Source organism: Chlorocebus sabaeus, chromosome 10, assembly GCF_047675955.1.
Source record: "Chlorocebus sabaeus isolate Y175 chromosome 10, mChlSab1.0.hap1, whole genome shotgun sequence".
In the NCBI taxonomy this organism is placed as follows: Eukaryota; Metazoa; Chordata; class Mammalia; order Primates; family Cercopithecidae; genus Chlorocebus; species Chlorocebus sabaeus.
Window position 1 is genome coordinate 48,494,993 of NC_132913.1, and position 16,112 is coordinate 48,511,104.

The 16,112-nt window shown below is 37.1% G+C and overlaps 1 protein-coding gene across 2 annotated transcripts in view; it reads left to right on the top strand.

Moving 5' to 3' along the window:
- Positions 1–321: 321 nt before the first annotated feature.
- PSMD14 (proteasome 26S subunit, non-ATPase 14) overlaps positions 322–16,112 on the top strand; it is a 109,462-nt gene continuing 93,671 nt past the window's right edge. The window contains exons 1-4 of one of the 2 annotated variants that reach the window (XM_038002023.2): positions 332–502; positions 5,011–5,060; positions 8,386–8,518; positions 10,785–10,836. In XM_038002023.2, the coding sequence (XP_037857951.1) occupies positions 10,789–10,836 (48 nt within the window). In that variant the 5' untranslated portion in view covers positions 332–502; positions 5,011–5,060; positions 8,386–8,518; positions 10,785–10,788. Of the gene's footprint in view, positions 503–5,010; positions 5,061–8,385; positions 8,519–10,784; positions 10,837–16,112 lie in introns of both variants that reach the window. The other variant, XM_073019759.1, reaches the window with a different exon arrangement.

The window sequence follows — 16,112 nt, forward strand, 5'->3', positions numbered from 1 at the left end:
ACACCAAAACGAAAGGGGATCTGGGCTTCGTAATACTAACAGTTCCATTTCCTAGCCAGTCGCCTCCCGGGCTGGATGTGCCCCCGTCCTAGATCTCAGCGGCAGCTGGAGAGCGCAGAGGTACGGAGAGAAAAAGGAGGCGTCGGCAGGGCGCAAGCGGCCAGGGCGCTAAGTTCCGCCTCACGGTACTGGCAAGGACTGGAGACGCCGGGCCGCCCGCGCCGTCTGTCCCAAGCTCTCCTCCTGGACACCCGCCTGTCTCCCCGTCGTCTCCAATTGGCCGTCGGGGAACGGAAGCCGAAGCAGATCAGTGAACCCGGAAGTGCTTCGCGGCAGAGGCCCGGGCAACTCTTTTGAATGGAATCGGGCTGATTCATCGCCGGTTCGCAGAGTCAGAACCGCGTCGGGTCTGCGCCGCTGCTGCTGTTGCCTCTGTCTTCACGTCACCGCAGAGGCAAGACAACGGTCCAGATCGCGGCATCCAGCTCCCGCCCGCCTTCAGGTAAGACCCAGAAGGCAGGCCTGGGAGGTCCGGGGAGGCAGCCGTGCTAGGCCGCCACCAGCCCCGTGCTTTCCTGAGTCACGTTGCCCAGCTGAGTTGCCACTAGAGGCCTGGGCCTCGAGGGAGGAGCCCGAGCTCCTTCATTCTCTTCGCCTGCTCTCAGGGATCTCTGGCAGGGTCAGGTGTGCATCTTGTCTCCTTTCTCCATTCTTTTCTGCTTGGCCGAATTCACATAATGGGAACCTCTTCTCTCTGAGAGAATCCTTGTTTATGGCCTGTTTGTCTGTGCTCTATCCGTAGTTGTTCCTGTCTTGAAAAACTTCAAAGCAGACCGGAGAAACAAGGGAGAGAGAGTAGAATTAACTTTCCCATTGAATACGTTTATCTCCTGTCCTTTCTGTAAGCTTTGACCCTTTTTCTGTTAGTGTTAGGTTTTCAACTTCCTCCAAAAAATAAACAAAAGTCCTGCAGATACACTGGTTTTGGACCTTGAATATCTTAAAAACAAAGTGTGCTACTGTGCCTGTTAACTTACTTTCAATATTATACTAATTGAGTAATTGTTGGTGAATTGATTACATTTCTCGTGTTAAGTAGAAATCTGCTACCGTATGTTCCATCTTGCAACTTAATTTTCCTGGGGATGTAGCTCTGTGTCTGTCAAAAGAAAAAGAATGTAAACTTTTGAGTCTATAAACCTAGTGACTGAACGAAAAATTCTCGAGAAAATAAATGGTAACCAAAAGTTGATAAAAATTTTATGGAAAGGCAGGGGAGAGGGTTTAAAAAATAGCATAAAATAGAGTTCTAGTGTGAAAGTGATTTTGTTCCACTGGTCACAAGTATGTTTTTAGTGCTACTGACTTAATGTGTTTGAGAAAAGCAGCAAGACATGCGCTGATACTGTTGAAATAACAAAAATATGAACACAGTTTTAGTGCAGATGATTAATATAATGGTGGCCTTCCTGTCACGTAAGGCTACCTACCAGCTGACTCATTTGAAGTTTAGAGGTTAAGATATATAGTGGTTCTGAATTAACTACAGTTAAGGTATGTTTAGTGAAGTGCTATTTAGTGAAAAAGCCTGAATGTTGTCTTGAATTTGTCCCTAAATCTTGCCAAGGGAGGAAAGGTTTCAAGTTATGATCTTTCATTGATGCTTCACCTGTTGACTTTGGGAGTTTGGTTTTTTTGTTTGTTTCAGCCTGAAGTGTTTGGTAAATAATATATTGCCATTTTAATTAAAAAGCTGGATGGATTTTAGGCCGGGCGAGGTGGCTCACACCTGTAATCCCAGCACTTTGGTAGGCTGAGGCGGGCGGATCATGAGGTGATCCAGCCTGGCCAAGACTAGCCTGACTAACATAGTGAAACCATGTCTCTACTAAAAGTACAAAAAAATCAGCCGGGCATGGTGGCACATGCCCGTAGTCCCAACTACCTCAGGAGGCTGGAGGTAAAACGTGGGAGGTGGAGGTTGCAGTGGGCTGAGATCGCGCCACCGCACTCCAGCTTGGGCAACAGAGTGAGACTTTGTCTCAAAAAAAAAAAGCTGGATTTTAATCTCTTTGACATGGGTCTATCTTATTTTTATACTGGCCATGTGCTTGTTAGTATATAGTTTGTGAACCCTATGTATGAAAATCAATAAAAGTTATTATTGCTGTTTTTATTGTTATTATCTTAGAAGTGGAAGAGATTATTTAATCTAGTCCTCTTATTTCAGTAACAAGAAGCAATTATGCTTTTTTAATTTTCAATTTTGTAGTAATGTTCATTTAATAATTCAGTGTCCACCTGTGAAAGCCTTGCCTGAATATCCATGTGATTTCTTGCTCAGGAACTTGTCATATTCCCTGTTTGTTGCAGTCATTTTGACATTTCATATTCTGCTTTGTGTGTGGTACTTTGGTGACCTTATTTGTGAAATGGGAGAACTGGATTAAATAATCTTTGCTAGTTCTAAAATGATAATAACAACAATTATAACAATAAGAATAGCAACGACAACATTTATTGAGTACCTTGAATGTTTCAGACACTATAAGTTGCTTTGAACATATTTTTACAACAGACTTGCAAAGTAGGTATTATCCCCACTTTGTAAATGAGGTCTAGAGTCTAGAAGAAGATAAAAATTAGTGTCATATAGTGAATAGGTGGTGAAGCCAGGATTCAAATCAAAGTCAACTGGTTCAAGAGCCTTTTTCACTCTATACTGCTGTCCTTTCTCTTTACATATTTTTTATGGGTTTATGTCAAACTCTTCTACCCACCCCCCCCAGTAGATTATAAATTCTGTCAGTGCACGCCACTAAATTTCTTGAGTCAGCCCTCCATATCTGTGGGTTCTGCATCTGTAGATTCAACCAACCACAAATTGAAAATACTTGAAAAAAGTTGCATCTAGGCCAGGCACGGTGGCTTACGCCTGTAATCCCAGCACTTTGGGAGGCTGAGGCAGGTGGATCATCTGAGGTCAGGAGTTCCAGCCTGGCCAACATGGCGAAACCCCTTCTCTACTAAAAATACAAAAATACACAAATTAGCCAGGCATGGTGGCATGTGCCCGTAATCCTAGCTACTGGAGAGGCTTAGGAAGGAGGATCGTTTGAACCTTGGAGGTGGAGGTTGCAGTGAGCCGAAATTGCAACACTACATTCCAGCCTGGTCAACAGAGTGAGACGCGGTCTCAAAAAAGGGGGGAAAAATTGCGTCTGTATTGAACATGCGTAGACATTTTTTTTTCATTATTCCCTAAGCAATATAGTATAACTATTTCTATTGTATTTACATCATATTAGTTATTATAAGTAATCTAAAAATGATTTTAAAGTATATGAGAGGATGTGCATAGGTTATATGCAAATAGGGTACTACGCTATTTTATATCAGAGACTTGTGTATCCATGATTTTGGTGTCCTGGAACCAGTTCCCCACAGATACAGATGGATGACTGTACTCAAATGCTGAAATTGGGAGACTCCATAATAGATTATTTATGATGAGTCCGTTCTCACTCTTCCTTTTTTTTTCTTTTGAGACGAAACTTTGCTCTGTTGCCCAGGCTGGAGTGCAGTGGCGCAATCTTGGCTCACTGCAGCCTCCGCCTTCCAGGTTCAAGCCATTCTGCCTGCCTCAGCCAGCCTAGCTGGGGTTACAGGTGCCTGCCATCACGCCCGGCTAATTTTTGTATTTTTAGTAGAGACCGGGTTTTGCCATGTTGGCCAGGCTGGTCTCAAACTCCTGACCTTAGGTGATCCACCCGCCTCAGCCTCCCAAAGTGCTGGGATTACAGGTGTGAGCTGCCGTGCCCAGACACCATTTTCACTCTTCTAAGTTGCAGAAATCTTGTTTTCAAAATCCTGTTTATATAATTAGATTTAATGTTGACTCACTCAAGATCTTCCACTGGAAAAAAGTCCTTAAGAAAGTGAGAGTATAAAGTTTTAACTACTTTGCACAAATCAGAAAACAGAGGAATTAGAAATACAGTAAGATAACAAATATGGAATAGCTTAAAAAGGATTGAGCATCAGTCTGAAAAGTAAATTTTTTTTTTTTTTTTTTTTTGAGACGGAGTATTGTTTTGTCACCCAGGCTGGAGTGCAGTGGTGCGATCTCGGCTCACTGTAACTTTCACCTTCTGGGTTCAAGTGATTCTCCTGCCTCGGCCTCCTGAGTTGCTGGGATTATAGGCATCTGGCACCGTACCCAGCTAATTTTTGTGTTTTCAGTAGAGATGGGGTTTTGCCATGTTGGCCAGGCTGGTCTTGAACCCCTGACCTCAAGTGATCCGCCCCCCCTTGGCCTCCCAAAGTGCTGGGATTATAGGCATGAGCCACTGCACCTGGCCAAAAATTGATTTATTTTAAATCCAGCATGGACATGATCTAGCAATATCAGGTTCTAATCAGAGATTAAGAGAGAAAGAAAAAGTGGAAAGTAATCAACTTTGGAAAGTACTGATATCTTTTTTGTACTATTTTTACCAATTACGATTCTAAATATTATTGTATGTATGACATTATGTTAGGTATAAACACTTTATTCATATTGTCTGATATTTTCCATAAAGTTAATTATGTCATGAATGAGCTTTTGAGTCTTCTGCTTTTTGATAGCTGTAAAAACTTGGTTTAGATCCATCAACCTTTTTATTGCTTTTATTTCTAAGAATTGAAAGTGTTCTCTTTTGTGTTAAGTATGACACATTCACTTTGTGAATCTTTCTGCTAAATTCTGCGAAATGCAAGTCCCTATCTCCAATGTGATTTAGTCATGTGAAATACGCCCAGCATTTTGAAACCCAGTAAGTGGCAAACTATGTGAGGAAGAAGGATCTGTGTTGGTAGCCATGCTCAGGATGGGGTTGCTGATGAAGTAGCTAGTGTTTATTATATGCTTACTATATGCCAAGCATTGTATTAAATGGTTTTTTTTGGGTCCATTGTTTTTGTTAATCTTTTAAATGGCTCTATGAGATATATATCTCTATTTTGCAGATGAGGAAACTGAGGAGGAGAGAGGTGATTGACTCAAGGACATAGAGCTTGTAAGTGTTAGAGCCAGTATTTGAATCTGGCACTCTGACTGTAGAGTCATAGTACTTGACTCTCATGTACCAGACAAAATAGTCATTAGTCATCGCCATTTACCATCTAGGCCCAGTAGACCATAAAAGGATAGTGAAAAACAACTATATTAGAAATGTTAGTAAAGCTTAAACATAGCAAATACAAATTTTTATGTTAATTAATTAATTAATTAATTTTTGAGATGGAGTCTTGCTGTGTCACCCAGGCTGGAGTGTAGTGGTACCACTTTTGTGCACTGCAACCTCCACCTCCTGGGTTCAAGCGGTCCTCCTACCTCAGCCTCCCCAGTAGCTGGGATTACAGGCACACGCCACCATTTCTGGCTAATTTTTGTATTTTTAGTAGAGACAGGGTTTTGCCTTGTTGGCCAGGCTGGTCTTGAGCTTCTGACCTCAAGTGATCTGCCTGCGTTGGCTTCCCAAATTGCTGGGACTGCAGGCATGAGCCACCACACCCAGCCTAAATACAAATGTGTATTCTGTATTTTCTTGGTTTTGAAGGTACGTATATCTTCATATGTCATCCTTTGAATGGGCATCATGGTTTGAATGAACTGCTCATCAGCCATCATGCATGAACCTAGAACATATTTGTCTTGTATCGATCAGTTCTATATTTCAAATACATTTCTAGTAGGCTCTAGCTTATTACTTCTGGTTCTTGTATTTATTATCCTGTGTGTGTATCTGTGTGAAAATATACATCACATAAAATTTACTATTCTAACTTTCTGGTGTACAGTTTAGTGGCATTAAGTATATTCACAGTGTTATGTAACTGTCACCACCATCCATATCTAAAATTTTTTTTGTCCTCCCAATTACTTTACTTTTGAAAACATTGAGAGCTCATAATTTTGTTGAAGATAGGATGCCATCTTTCCTTCATAATTGCAAAACATTTATATTTTTAGATTTATAGGCACCATTTAGAATTAGTCCAATGATTTTTAAAATTTCTACATTATCCATTTCCTTTTATTCACATTTGTGTACACTTTAGCATTTTTCCATGTGTGAACTGTATTAACATCATAAGACATAAAAAAATATGTCACACATCTCTTTAGAAAACAGGTTCTCATTGCAAAATGCTGTGTGATGAAGTCCTTTCTTGTTGAATAAGTAACTGAGTAAGAATGTCACTTTTTTGGTTTTAGAAATATATTGTTCACTCACTGACCCTTTAAAAAATAATCTGTTGAGGAGAAATTCACATAATGTAAAACTAACCATTTTAAATTGAACAGTTTAGTATCATTTCGTCCATTCACAGTGTGACATTACCACCTCAGTTTAGTTCCAGAACATTTCTGTCATTCCAAGGTAAAAAATCTCTTAGCCATTTAGCAGTTTCTCCATTTTCCTCCCTTCCCCAACCACTGATAACCACCAGTCTGCATTCTGTCTCTGTGGATTTATTGGATACTTCATATACATGGAATCACATAACATGTGACCTTTTGTGCCTGGCTTCTTTTACGTAGTGTAATATTTTGAGGTTCAGCTAACTTGTAACATGTACCAGTAGTACTTCATTCCTTTTTATAGCTAAACAGTATTTCATATTACAATTTTCCTTTATGTGTTTATAGTAGAATTTGTTTATCCATTCATTCTTTGGTAGACATTTGGACTGTTTCCACCTTTCGGCTATTGTGAATAGTGATGGTGTAAACATGCATGTACATGAACTTATTTTGAGTATTTGTTTTCGGTTTTATGGGGTATATACCGATGAGTGGAGTTGCTGGATCAAGTGGTAATTCTATGTTTAACTTTTTGGGGAACTGCCAAACTATTCCCAGCACTCATTGGTTCTTAAGTTTGAGAAAATTAATCTAGGGTATTATCATCTCAAGATAGTCTGAGATTTTGTTTATATCAATGGTTCTCAATTGTGAGTGATTTTTGAGACAATCAAAAATAACTTCAAACATTTGTCCCCCGGGGACATTTGGTAAAGCTTGGAGACATTTTTGATTGTCACAACTGGATAGGTGCTGCTGTTGTCTAGTGGAGCTGGGGATGATGTTAAGCATCCTATAGTGCACAAGACAGCCCCACGAACAACAACAGATTATCTGGTTCTGAATTTCAGTAGTACTGAAGTTAGTAAATCCTGGCTTGTACCGTCAATTTTATTGTCATCATTAGAGACTAGAATGCTATAATCTGTCTCCTTCACATTCATCTTTGATTTTGTAGTAATGTGAAACATTTTCTTTGTTGCTTTTTCCTTTTGCCATTATTAAAATGAAAAATTCTGATTTCTTAACCATGCTAAATGAAGACTGAAAAAAAGACTACAAAGATGAAGTCTCTAGTGTTCTATATCTTTTCGAAAGATGGATCAGTGCTTTGGACAACACAATAAGAATGAAAGGATGATGTAATAGCTATAATTTTTTTTCACTATTGCATTATTTTAGATAGTTCTTACCATTTTTCCATATTCTTGTCATTTTAGTGTTTTTGGCATAGTTTTGGGAATAATTGATTAAGAAATGATGGACTACTAATGCCTCCTAGTATGATAAAATAGCAAATTTTCAGGGTATAAGAAAAATAACCACTAATATTCCATAATATTTGATAGATTTGTAATAATGTACAATTAACCTATATAGTAATTACATGAGAGAATGAACTGTCCTATTTAAAAAATAAGTAAATTTTTATTTTATTCTTTTTTTTTTTTTTTTGAGACCAAATTTCACTCTTGTTGCCCAGGCTGGAGTGCAATGGCGCATTCTTGGCTCATTGCAATCTGCCTCTGGGATTCAAGTGATTCTCCTGCCTCAGCCCCCTGAGTAGCTGGGATTACAGGTGCCCACCACCACGCCTGGCTAATTTTTTTTGTATTTTTAGTAGAGAAGGTGTTTTACCATATTGGCCAGGCTGGTCTCGAACTCCTGACCTTCTTAGGTGATCTGCCCGCCTTGGCCTCCCAAAGTGTTGGGATTACAGGCATGAGCCACCGTGCCCAGCCTCTTTTGTTCTTTGAAAAATGTCTGGAAAGACTAAAAGTTTTGAAATGTCTGTCTTCAAAGTTAGTGTTCACGAGAGAAACATACACATAAAATTTGGATACAGGGTTACTCACTGTGCTCTGTAACTCCCTGTAAAGTAGCTTATTCTGTATTCAGAAAATGATTATTAAGAAACAGTTTTGATTTCTACTTCATTTTTAGGAATGTTGATTCTTTTAAAGATTTTGGTATAAAGTTTTTCTCCTTAAATTATCAAAATAATTATATTTTATTTTGTTTACTTTTTTCAGGAGAGAAAGAAAAAATAAAATATACTTGGGGAAATTGTGCCTGCCAGAATTAGCAAGAGCTTTCTTTAAGAAGAAATTTGTCAAACTCAGCAAATTGAAGGTTAACACCTTAAGAGTTATAGTTATTGACCAGGTAAGGTTTAAAAATGTATTTTACTTTTAATTATTCTTTTAGGAGTGGATAGAGAGATAGCATGAAAATGTATTATTTTTAACAGATGTCAAATTATGAATATGTTTGATAGATAACCAGATTTTCAAAAGTGGTGTGATTTAGAATATGTATCAATATACTTCATTCCCAAATGTTAGTATTTTTCTTAAACCTGGTTATCTCAGCTTAAATGTTTTAATTTGTTAAATATGTTTCCTCTTTGCTGAGACATCTAATTTTGCTACAGAAACAAATTTGACCTGCCAGATTTTCTTTCTTTCTGCTTCTTGCATCACTCATGTATATTTGCAGCATCTGGAGTCTGTGTAAAGTCATCAGAAACAACACAGAGGAATAGATAAACTGAACACAGCTGGGAATCAGTTTTGGCCTAGAATAAATATATATATTCTAATGTACACTGTATGTTGTTTGTTTTTTCTGTTGGTTCTTTAAGTTTGTAAGGTTGAAATGGTCCAAAAGAAATTTTTTTCTTCTTTGGTAATTTATTCTAGAGAATTGCTTTAATATTATAAAATATACAGGATCCCCCGCCCCCGCCCCCCACCCAGTTTACAGCCTTTAAAAAGTGCTGCATGTTGAGTGCCATATTTGATTTGAGGAATTTCAATGAGTATTTGATGGAGATTTTATTTGTAAGTGTTGGTATTAGGAGGATGCGTTAAGATTGTGAAGTGGAAATTTTGTCTGTATTACCATGTTTTCTTATATGCCTTTTCATTTTAAAAAGAAATTGTTGAAATTGTGAGTTTCATAAACATGTTACATGAAACAGTCCAGATACAAAAAATATATGATTCTGTTTATATAAAATTCAAAAACAACTGAACTAATCTATGCTGTTGAAAGTTGAATTTTTACCTTTTCAGGGTGGAATAGACCGGAAGAGGGGCTTGGGTGGTGTTTCTGAGGTGCTGATAATGTTCTGTTTCTTGAACTGGGTGATGGTTACATGTGTGTTCACTTTGAAGAGTCCATGGCTATATCGTTTGTGTTCTTTTCTGTATGTGCACTTGAGTAAAGTTCTTTTCTGTATGTGGACTTGAATAAAGTTTGCAATATTAACATTGTTAAATTGTTACCAGGATTCAACAAATGTGATTGGTGGGGGGTAATATATAAAGTACATTATTGAGTTTTAGTTTACATAGCAATTTGAACTTGTAAAACAACATGGATGAATGATGAAATGAATCTTAGCATTTAATTTAGAATATAATTTGTAATAATACCATTTTCTAAAGCATACACTTAGGAAAAAGGAATTTTATTTAAGGACATAGCAATTTTCAAGTAGAAAAAATTGCTTTGTTGTCATTTTTAAATTACTTAGTTGTACTGCTATTCATTTTTAAAATTTTGTTACTTCTTTTTGTTATTTAAGACCATATAAATACACTTGCTATTTCTTAACTTCTTCTCTGAGGTTTTCAAGCTTGAAGAATATCTTCTGTAGTTACTCCAAACATTAAAACTAAATCAGATTGGTATAGTAAATCCACCTTGTATTGGTTAACTCTGAAGTTATAATTGAGAAGCACAGTTGAATTTCCTTAGTGAAAAAGTCGTATATCTCTACAACATCTGAAATAACGCAAAATATCTGTGTAGGTTCTAGAACACTGTCTTAATACGTTTAATGTTTATGCTATAGTATTTCTTTTAGTATAATGAGTTCAGTTTTTAAAAGCCTTTGATGCTAATTCAGAGATCCATAATCTGCTCACAATGTCTTTCACATGTAGTTTTGATGATAACTGACAAGCTGTAAGTTAATTAGCACAGAACTTACTAATGAGGATGTTAAAATTTAATTTAAAAGTGAGGATTTTTATTTGTACACTCTGGACAAATTGAAGGAAATTCAATCATACATATGATAAGCATTTCAGGCACTTTTTCTGCATTCAGGTACTTTATTAGATAGCAATAAGAAAATATAATTAACTTAATGATAGCAAAGTTTTGAAAGTATGCTAAGATTGCTTGTCTTTAAAACTGGGGATAACCCAAAACCAAAGCAGTAAAATAAGGTCTGTTAATTAGCATGGAAGACAGCTTCTTGAATTAATATGTGGTGTTAATTAACAGGAAGTCTGATGTTGTGTTGTAATTACCACCAATATTTTTGACATACTGAGTGACTGAAAGTGAATTATATAGATAGCAATTGAATAAACACTTTTGTGCTTAGGAACGTTTTTTCTTTGTTTCTGTTTTCTAGAAATATGGACAGACTTCTTAGACTTGGAGGAGGTATGCCTGGACTAGGCCAGGTTAGTATATAGTCTCTTGAGCATTTCCTTGTGTGTAAACTGCAAGCCTTTTTGTAGTTATCCAAAGAGAAAGAAATTATCCCCAAGAAAATCACCTAACGGATAACTTTATGGTAAGAATCTTACCTTATTGATGTTTGCTATCTTGCAACACTAGATAACATGTGGTAAACATTTACTGACTTAGTTTACTTTTCTCCTGGGAATAAGAATTTTCTGTTATTTTCTTTGTTTAAAATTTTGAGATATGTGAGATTATCAAAGTTGTCTTTTAGGGAAAAAAAAAACCCTCAACATTGCTTAACTTCCTGAATTTACAATGTAAACTTTAGATGTAACACAAGAAAAAGTAAGCACGTCATCCTGTTTGCCAGATCCAGAAAACTAACCCATAGAATGTTTGTATGTACAGTCTTAACACTGGTAAATTTCTGCTAATAATTATAATATATAGATGGATTAATAAGTAATCTCTCTCCTTTAAATTTGGTATAAATGATTTCTTTTATAATCTTTTTTAAAAATAAATAAGCTTTCAGTTGTTTTAATATTGTTTGTCTTGTTCCATTTGCTGTTGAGCAAATGACCTCTAGATTTCTGCCTCAGGATAGTCTATATGCTTTCAGGTCAAGAATTTCTGCCTCTTGTGAGTTCTACACTTTTGCTCTGTGCAATCATACATTGAGTTAATACTAATTAACAAAAGAAATGACTATGTGTTTTTCTCTTCCTAAGACTTCTATGCAATGTATTGTTTTATGACCAAATATTGGAAATATTTTTATAGTCCCTTTTAAAATCTCTTTAGTTTCCAGCTTTCCCACATTTCTTTATTGCTATCAGTGACTTCATCTTTCTTCAAAGTAATCTATGTTTACTGTAAGAAGCAGTTTTTGTTTGAGACTTCATGAAATTCTCAGTGTTTTAGAAGAACTTTCATAAGAACTGTTTGATTAGGTCTATCATGGTTTGTGACTTTTAGAAAGTTTGAATCTTTTTGTGGTTCTGTATTGCATTCTTGGATGGATTTCAGTTTTTTCATTTACTTTTAGTTTTGATGATTTCTCATATTTCTTTGCTGTTAGCCTATTTCTTCATGATTCTTCATTTTTGTAACACCTGTATAACTCATTCTTTCAAGAGGCCTAAGCCTCTTTGAGCTTGATCCTGAACCATTCCCATTCTTTCGTAAACATTCTAGAGAGCTTCTAGAATTTCTCTAATTTATTCTGAAATTAGTAGTAATAATGTTCAGGCATGTGAAAATGTGAGAAGTGAGGAGAGGTTGTGTGTAGATACTGCAAATTTACCTGCAAATTATAGGTAAAGATGTTGCCTTAGAATTCTTAAGGGAAGTTGTATCAAATTTAAATATAAAAATAACTTTCCTTAAGCATAGATACAATAAATTACCCATTTTGGAAATCCATGCTGGAAAACCCCTGGACATGAAATAATGGTTTTACTGACCACAAACTGAGCTACATTATATGTCAATGGTGACTTCAAACCTTTGTATCAAGTGAAAAACTTGATGTTTTCTCAGTAACCTTATTGGTTTCTGATTAATCAGCCATTGTGTCCTTACTTTGTATTCTTTTTTGAAGTTAAAAATCTGCTTAAGAATCATTTCATCTAAATTAGATGACAAACTCAAAGAAATATTTTGTGGAACTCTTATTTTTATGTTATCTCCCTTATCCTATACTAGGTGTTTAATTTTCTTTTTCTCTAAAATTTTATTTTATCTTGTTACAGGAATAATTTGACAAATACCTATCATGTTACTTTTGCAACATGAAATGTTAAGTGTATTTTTTGCCTAATAAGAATATGTTGTTTATTATTTACTTATAATTTTTTTTGAGATGGAGTCTTGCTCTGTCACCCAGGCTGGAATGCAGTGGCATGATCTCGGTTCACTGTACCCTCTGCCTCCTGGGTTCAAGTGATTCTTCTGCCTCAGCCTCCTGAGTAGCTGGGATTACAGGCATTCACCACCACGCCTGGCTAATTTTTGAATTTTTAGTAGAGACCAGGTTTCACCATGTTGGCCAGGCTGGTCTTGAACTCCTTGACCTCAGGTGATCCACCTACCTTGGCCTCCCAAAGTACTGGGATTACAGGCGTGAGCCGCCACTCCCAGACTATTATTTATTTTTAATAAGAAGTCAAAGATCTTTGGATTGATAATAGCTATCTTTTCATTAGATAAGGCAGGGCACCAATAGTAGTAGAGAAAAGGAGACACAAATTGACCCTTCTCTCTAGAAATCAGTGGGAAATGTTATCTTACCATTTAATGGAAAAGTCAGAATTCCCTCCCAAATAAGGAGCAGGTCACTTGCTGGTAAGTTTGTAGATGGCCCTCTTAAAATGTGGCAGTAGGCAGGAGCAGAACAGGTAAGGGCCTCATATGATTGAGAGTCCCTTAAGGTTATTTTATTTCCTTGATTGAAGAACAAGAACCATGGACATTTTATGAGTGAATAGGCCACCTTAAATCATGATCTATACGAATAACCTAACTTTGATGAAAGAAATATCCAAGACTTACTTTTTTTATATCAGTCTCCAAACAGTTGCTACTTTACTGGCTTGAAGACATTCTGTTGCACTCCTGGTTGACGCAAACCTGGTGGTTAGTGTCCGACTCTGCAAATTAAAGGCTCACTTCTCCACAGAACTACCCTTACTTCAGATGCCAGCTATACTTCCTGTGTCCCCAAGCCATCCACACTTCTGACCGACACTTTGACCTGACTATAAATTTGGAGGTCCTCACAACCTCCTCAGGTTTGATAATTCACTAGAACAACTGACAGAACTCAAGAAAGTGCTGTGCTTATTATTACAGTTTTGTTATCCAGGAATACAGATTAGGAGGACCAGTGAAATGAAGACACACAGGATGGGGTCTGGGAGGAGATGCAGAGCTCCTGTGCTCTCTCTTCATGGAATTAGGGCTTGTCACCCTCCCTGCACATCAATGAGTTTACCAGCCAGGGAGCTCCACATGGTGTAGCTTTGGTGTCCAGAGTTTTTATTGGGACTCGGCATACATGAGCTTGATTGATTAAATCATTGGGTGATCAAACTCAAAATTCAAAATCTCCATCCTTCCTTCCCTCCTTGGAAATGGGCCTGGCTCAAAGTCTTAGCCCTCTGTTTACCACCGTCTTTATGGTGATCAGCCCTCATTCTCAAGCTATCTAGGGGTGGTCACTGAGTCACTGTGTTAGCATAACAAAAGAAACTCCAAGGGTTTTTGAGGCTTTGTGCCAGAAACTCAGGATAAAGACCAGATTATTTTGCAACAAAGACTTGTTTTCAGCCTTGACTTCATTATTTGTAGAAACAATTCAATATTTCATTTGAATTTTTCTTGTACTATTATTTGATACTGATTTTTGTGCCGTTTCCAAGAGACATGATCCCACCTTGAGTCCCAATGCCTTTAATATAACCCAATAGTAGTAAAAAGGTCTTTGGGCTTTGCTCTATGTGCTAATTGGTTATGTTATCATTATTATTATTTTGAGTCAGAGACTTGCTTTGTTGCCCAGTCTGGAGTGCAGTGGCATGATCTCAGCTCACTGTAGTCTCACCCCCCTGGATACAAGTGATTCTCCTGCCTCAGTCTCGCAAGTAGCTGGGATTACAGGCATGAGCCACCACGCACAGCTAATTTTTTTAATTTTTAGTAGAGATGGGGTTTCACCATGTTGGCTGGGCTGGTCTTGAACTCCTGACCTCAAGTGATCTGCCCAATGCAGCCTCCCAAAGTGCTTGGATTACAGATGTGAGCCGTTGCTCCCGGCCTGGTCATGTTTTTTAATGGAGGAATTCATAGTAGTAATATAGGAATATCAGTATTATAATCACAGTTGATACTGATATTTCATTGTTTTTGAGGCCACTTGGCCTTAGTTGTTTTATTTGGGAGTTGTAGTAGGGCTAGTAGGTAAAAAAGGAACTTGTAAATAATCTAAAGTCCCCATTCATTCTAGTCTCTTAATTTTCTCTAAATAGGAGGTGACTTTTCTCTTTTCCAAGGCTATTCCTTGTTCTCAGATCTCCATTGACTCCTTTCTCTGCCTACAAAGATGTTTAAGTCTCCTGTATCCAAAAAAGAAAACTCTACTGCATACTGTCATAAAACCTTTTCTTCCATTTATTTCTAGAATTCCTGAAATAATAGCTTAAACTCCATAATCTACTTAATTACCTCTATTCACTCTCATGAGAATGCGTTCTGGCCAACTCCTGTATTACTGTATTGGAATTTTTTAAACTGCCAAGTCTATTGGCCTATTTTTAGTTCTCTTTTAACTAAACTTCAATATTCCACACTTACTATCTTAAACCTTTCTCTTCCATTTGTTTTTATCATGCTGTCTTTTCCTGTTTCTCATTATGGTATCCATTCTTACAAAACAACTAAGTTTTATATTTTTTAATATCACATTTTAAAATGTTAATATTGGCCAGTCCTGGTGGCTCACACCTGTAATCTCAGCACTTTGGGAGACCAAGGGGGCAGATCACATAAGGCTAGGAGTTCAGGACCAGCCTGGCCAACATGGGGAAACCCCATCTCTACTAAAAGTACAAAAATCACCTGAGTGTGGTGGTGCACATCTGTAATCCCAGCTACTCAGGAGGCTGAAGCAGGAGAATCACTTGAACCCAGGAGGTGGTGGTTGCAGTGAGCCAAGATTGTACCACTGCACTCAAGCCTGGGTGACAGAGTGAGACTATGTCTCAAAAAAAAAAAGAAAAAAAGTTCGTATTTGAATAGTGATAGGCTAAAATAATTAAATTTGTCCTCAGTCCTCTACTTCAGTTTAACTTACCAGTAGTTTGAGGCAGAAATAAAGATGTTTTATCAGTACTATTAAAATTTGTAAAGTAACAGCTTTACATTTTAAATGTATTTTTAGATTTTCTTTGTTAAAGTACTTACAAACTTGAAATTACTAAAAGGTGTGAGATTATTATATTAAAAACATATATTACTATAATTTGGCTACTTCGTTGTCTTTATAACAAACTCCACCTAGGTCTTGGCATCTAAACGATTTCCAAAAGCAGTGAAAACAGAGCCCAAGAGATGAGAATAGCCAAAGCATATTCTGCAGTTTTTTTAAAATTTTGGTTTCTCTCTGGGTTCATTTTAGCTTTGGAAATAGTCAATATAAGCTTGAAAGTAGGTGGAACTTCAGCAAAATGACAGCGGCATTTAGTAACTTGTCTTCAGTTTTAATTTGTTAAGT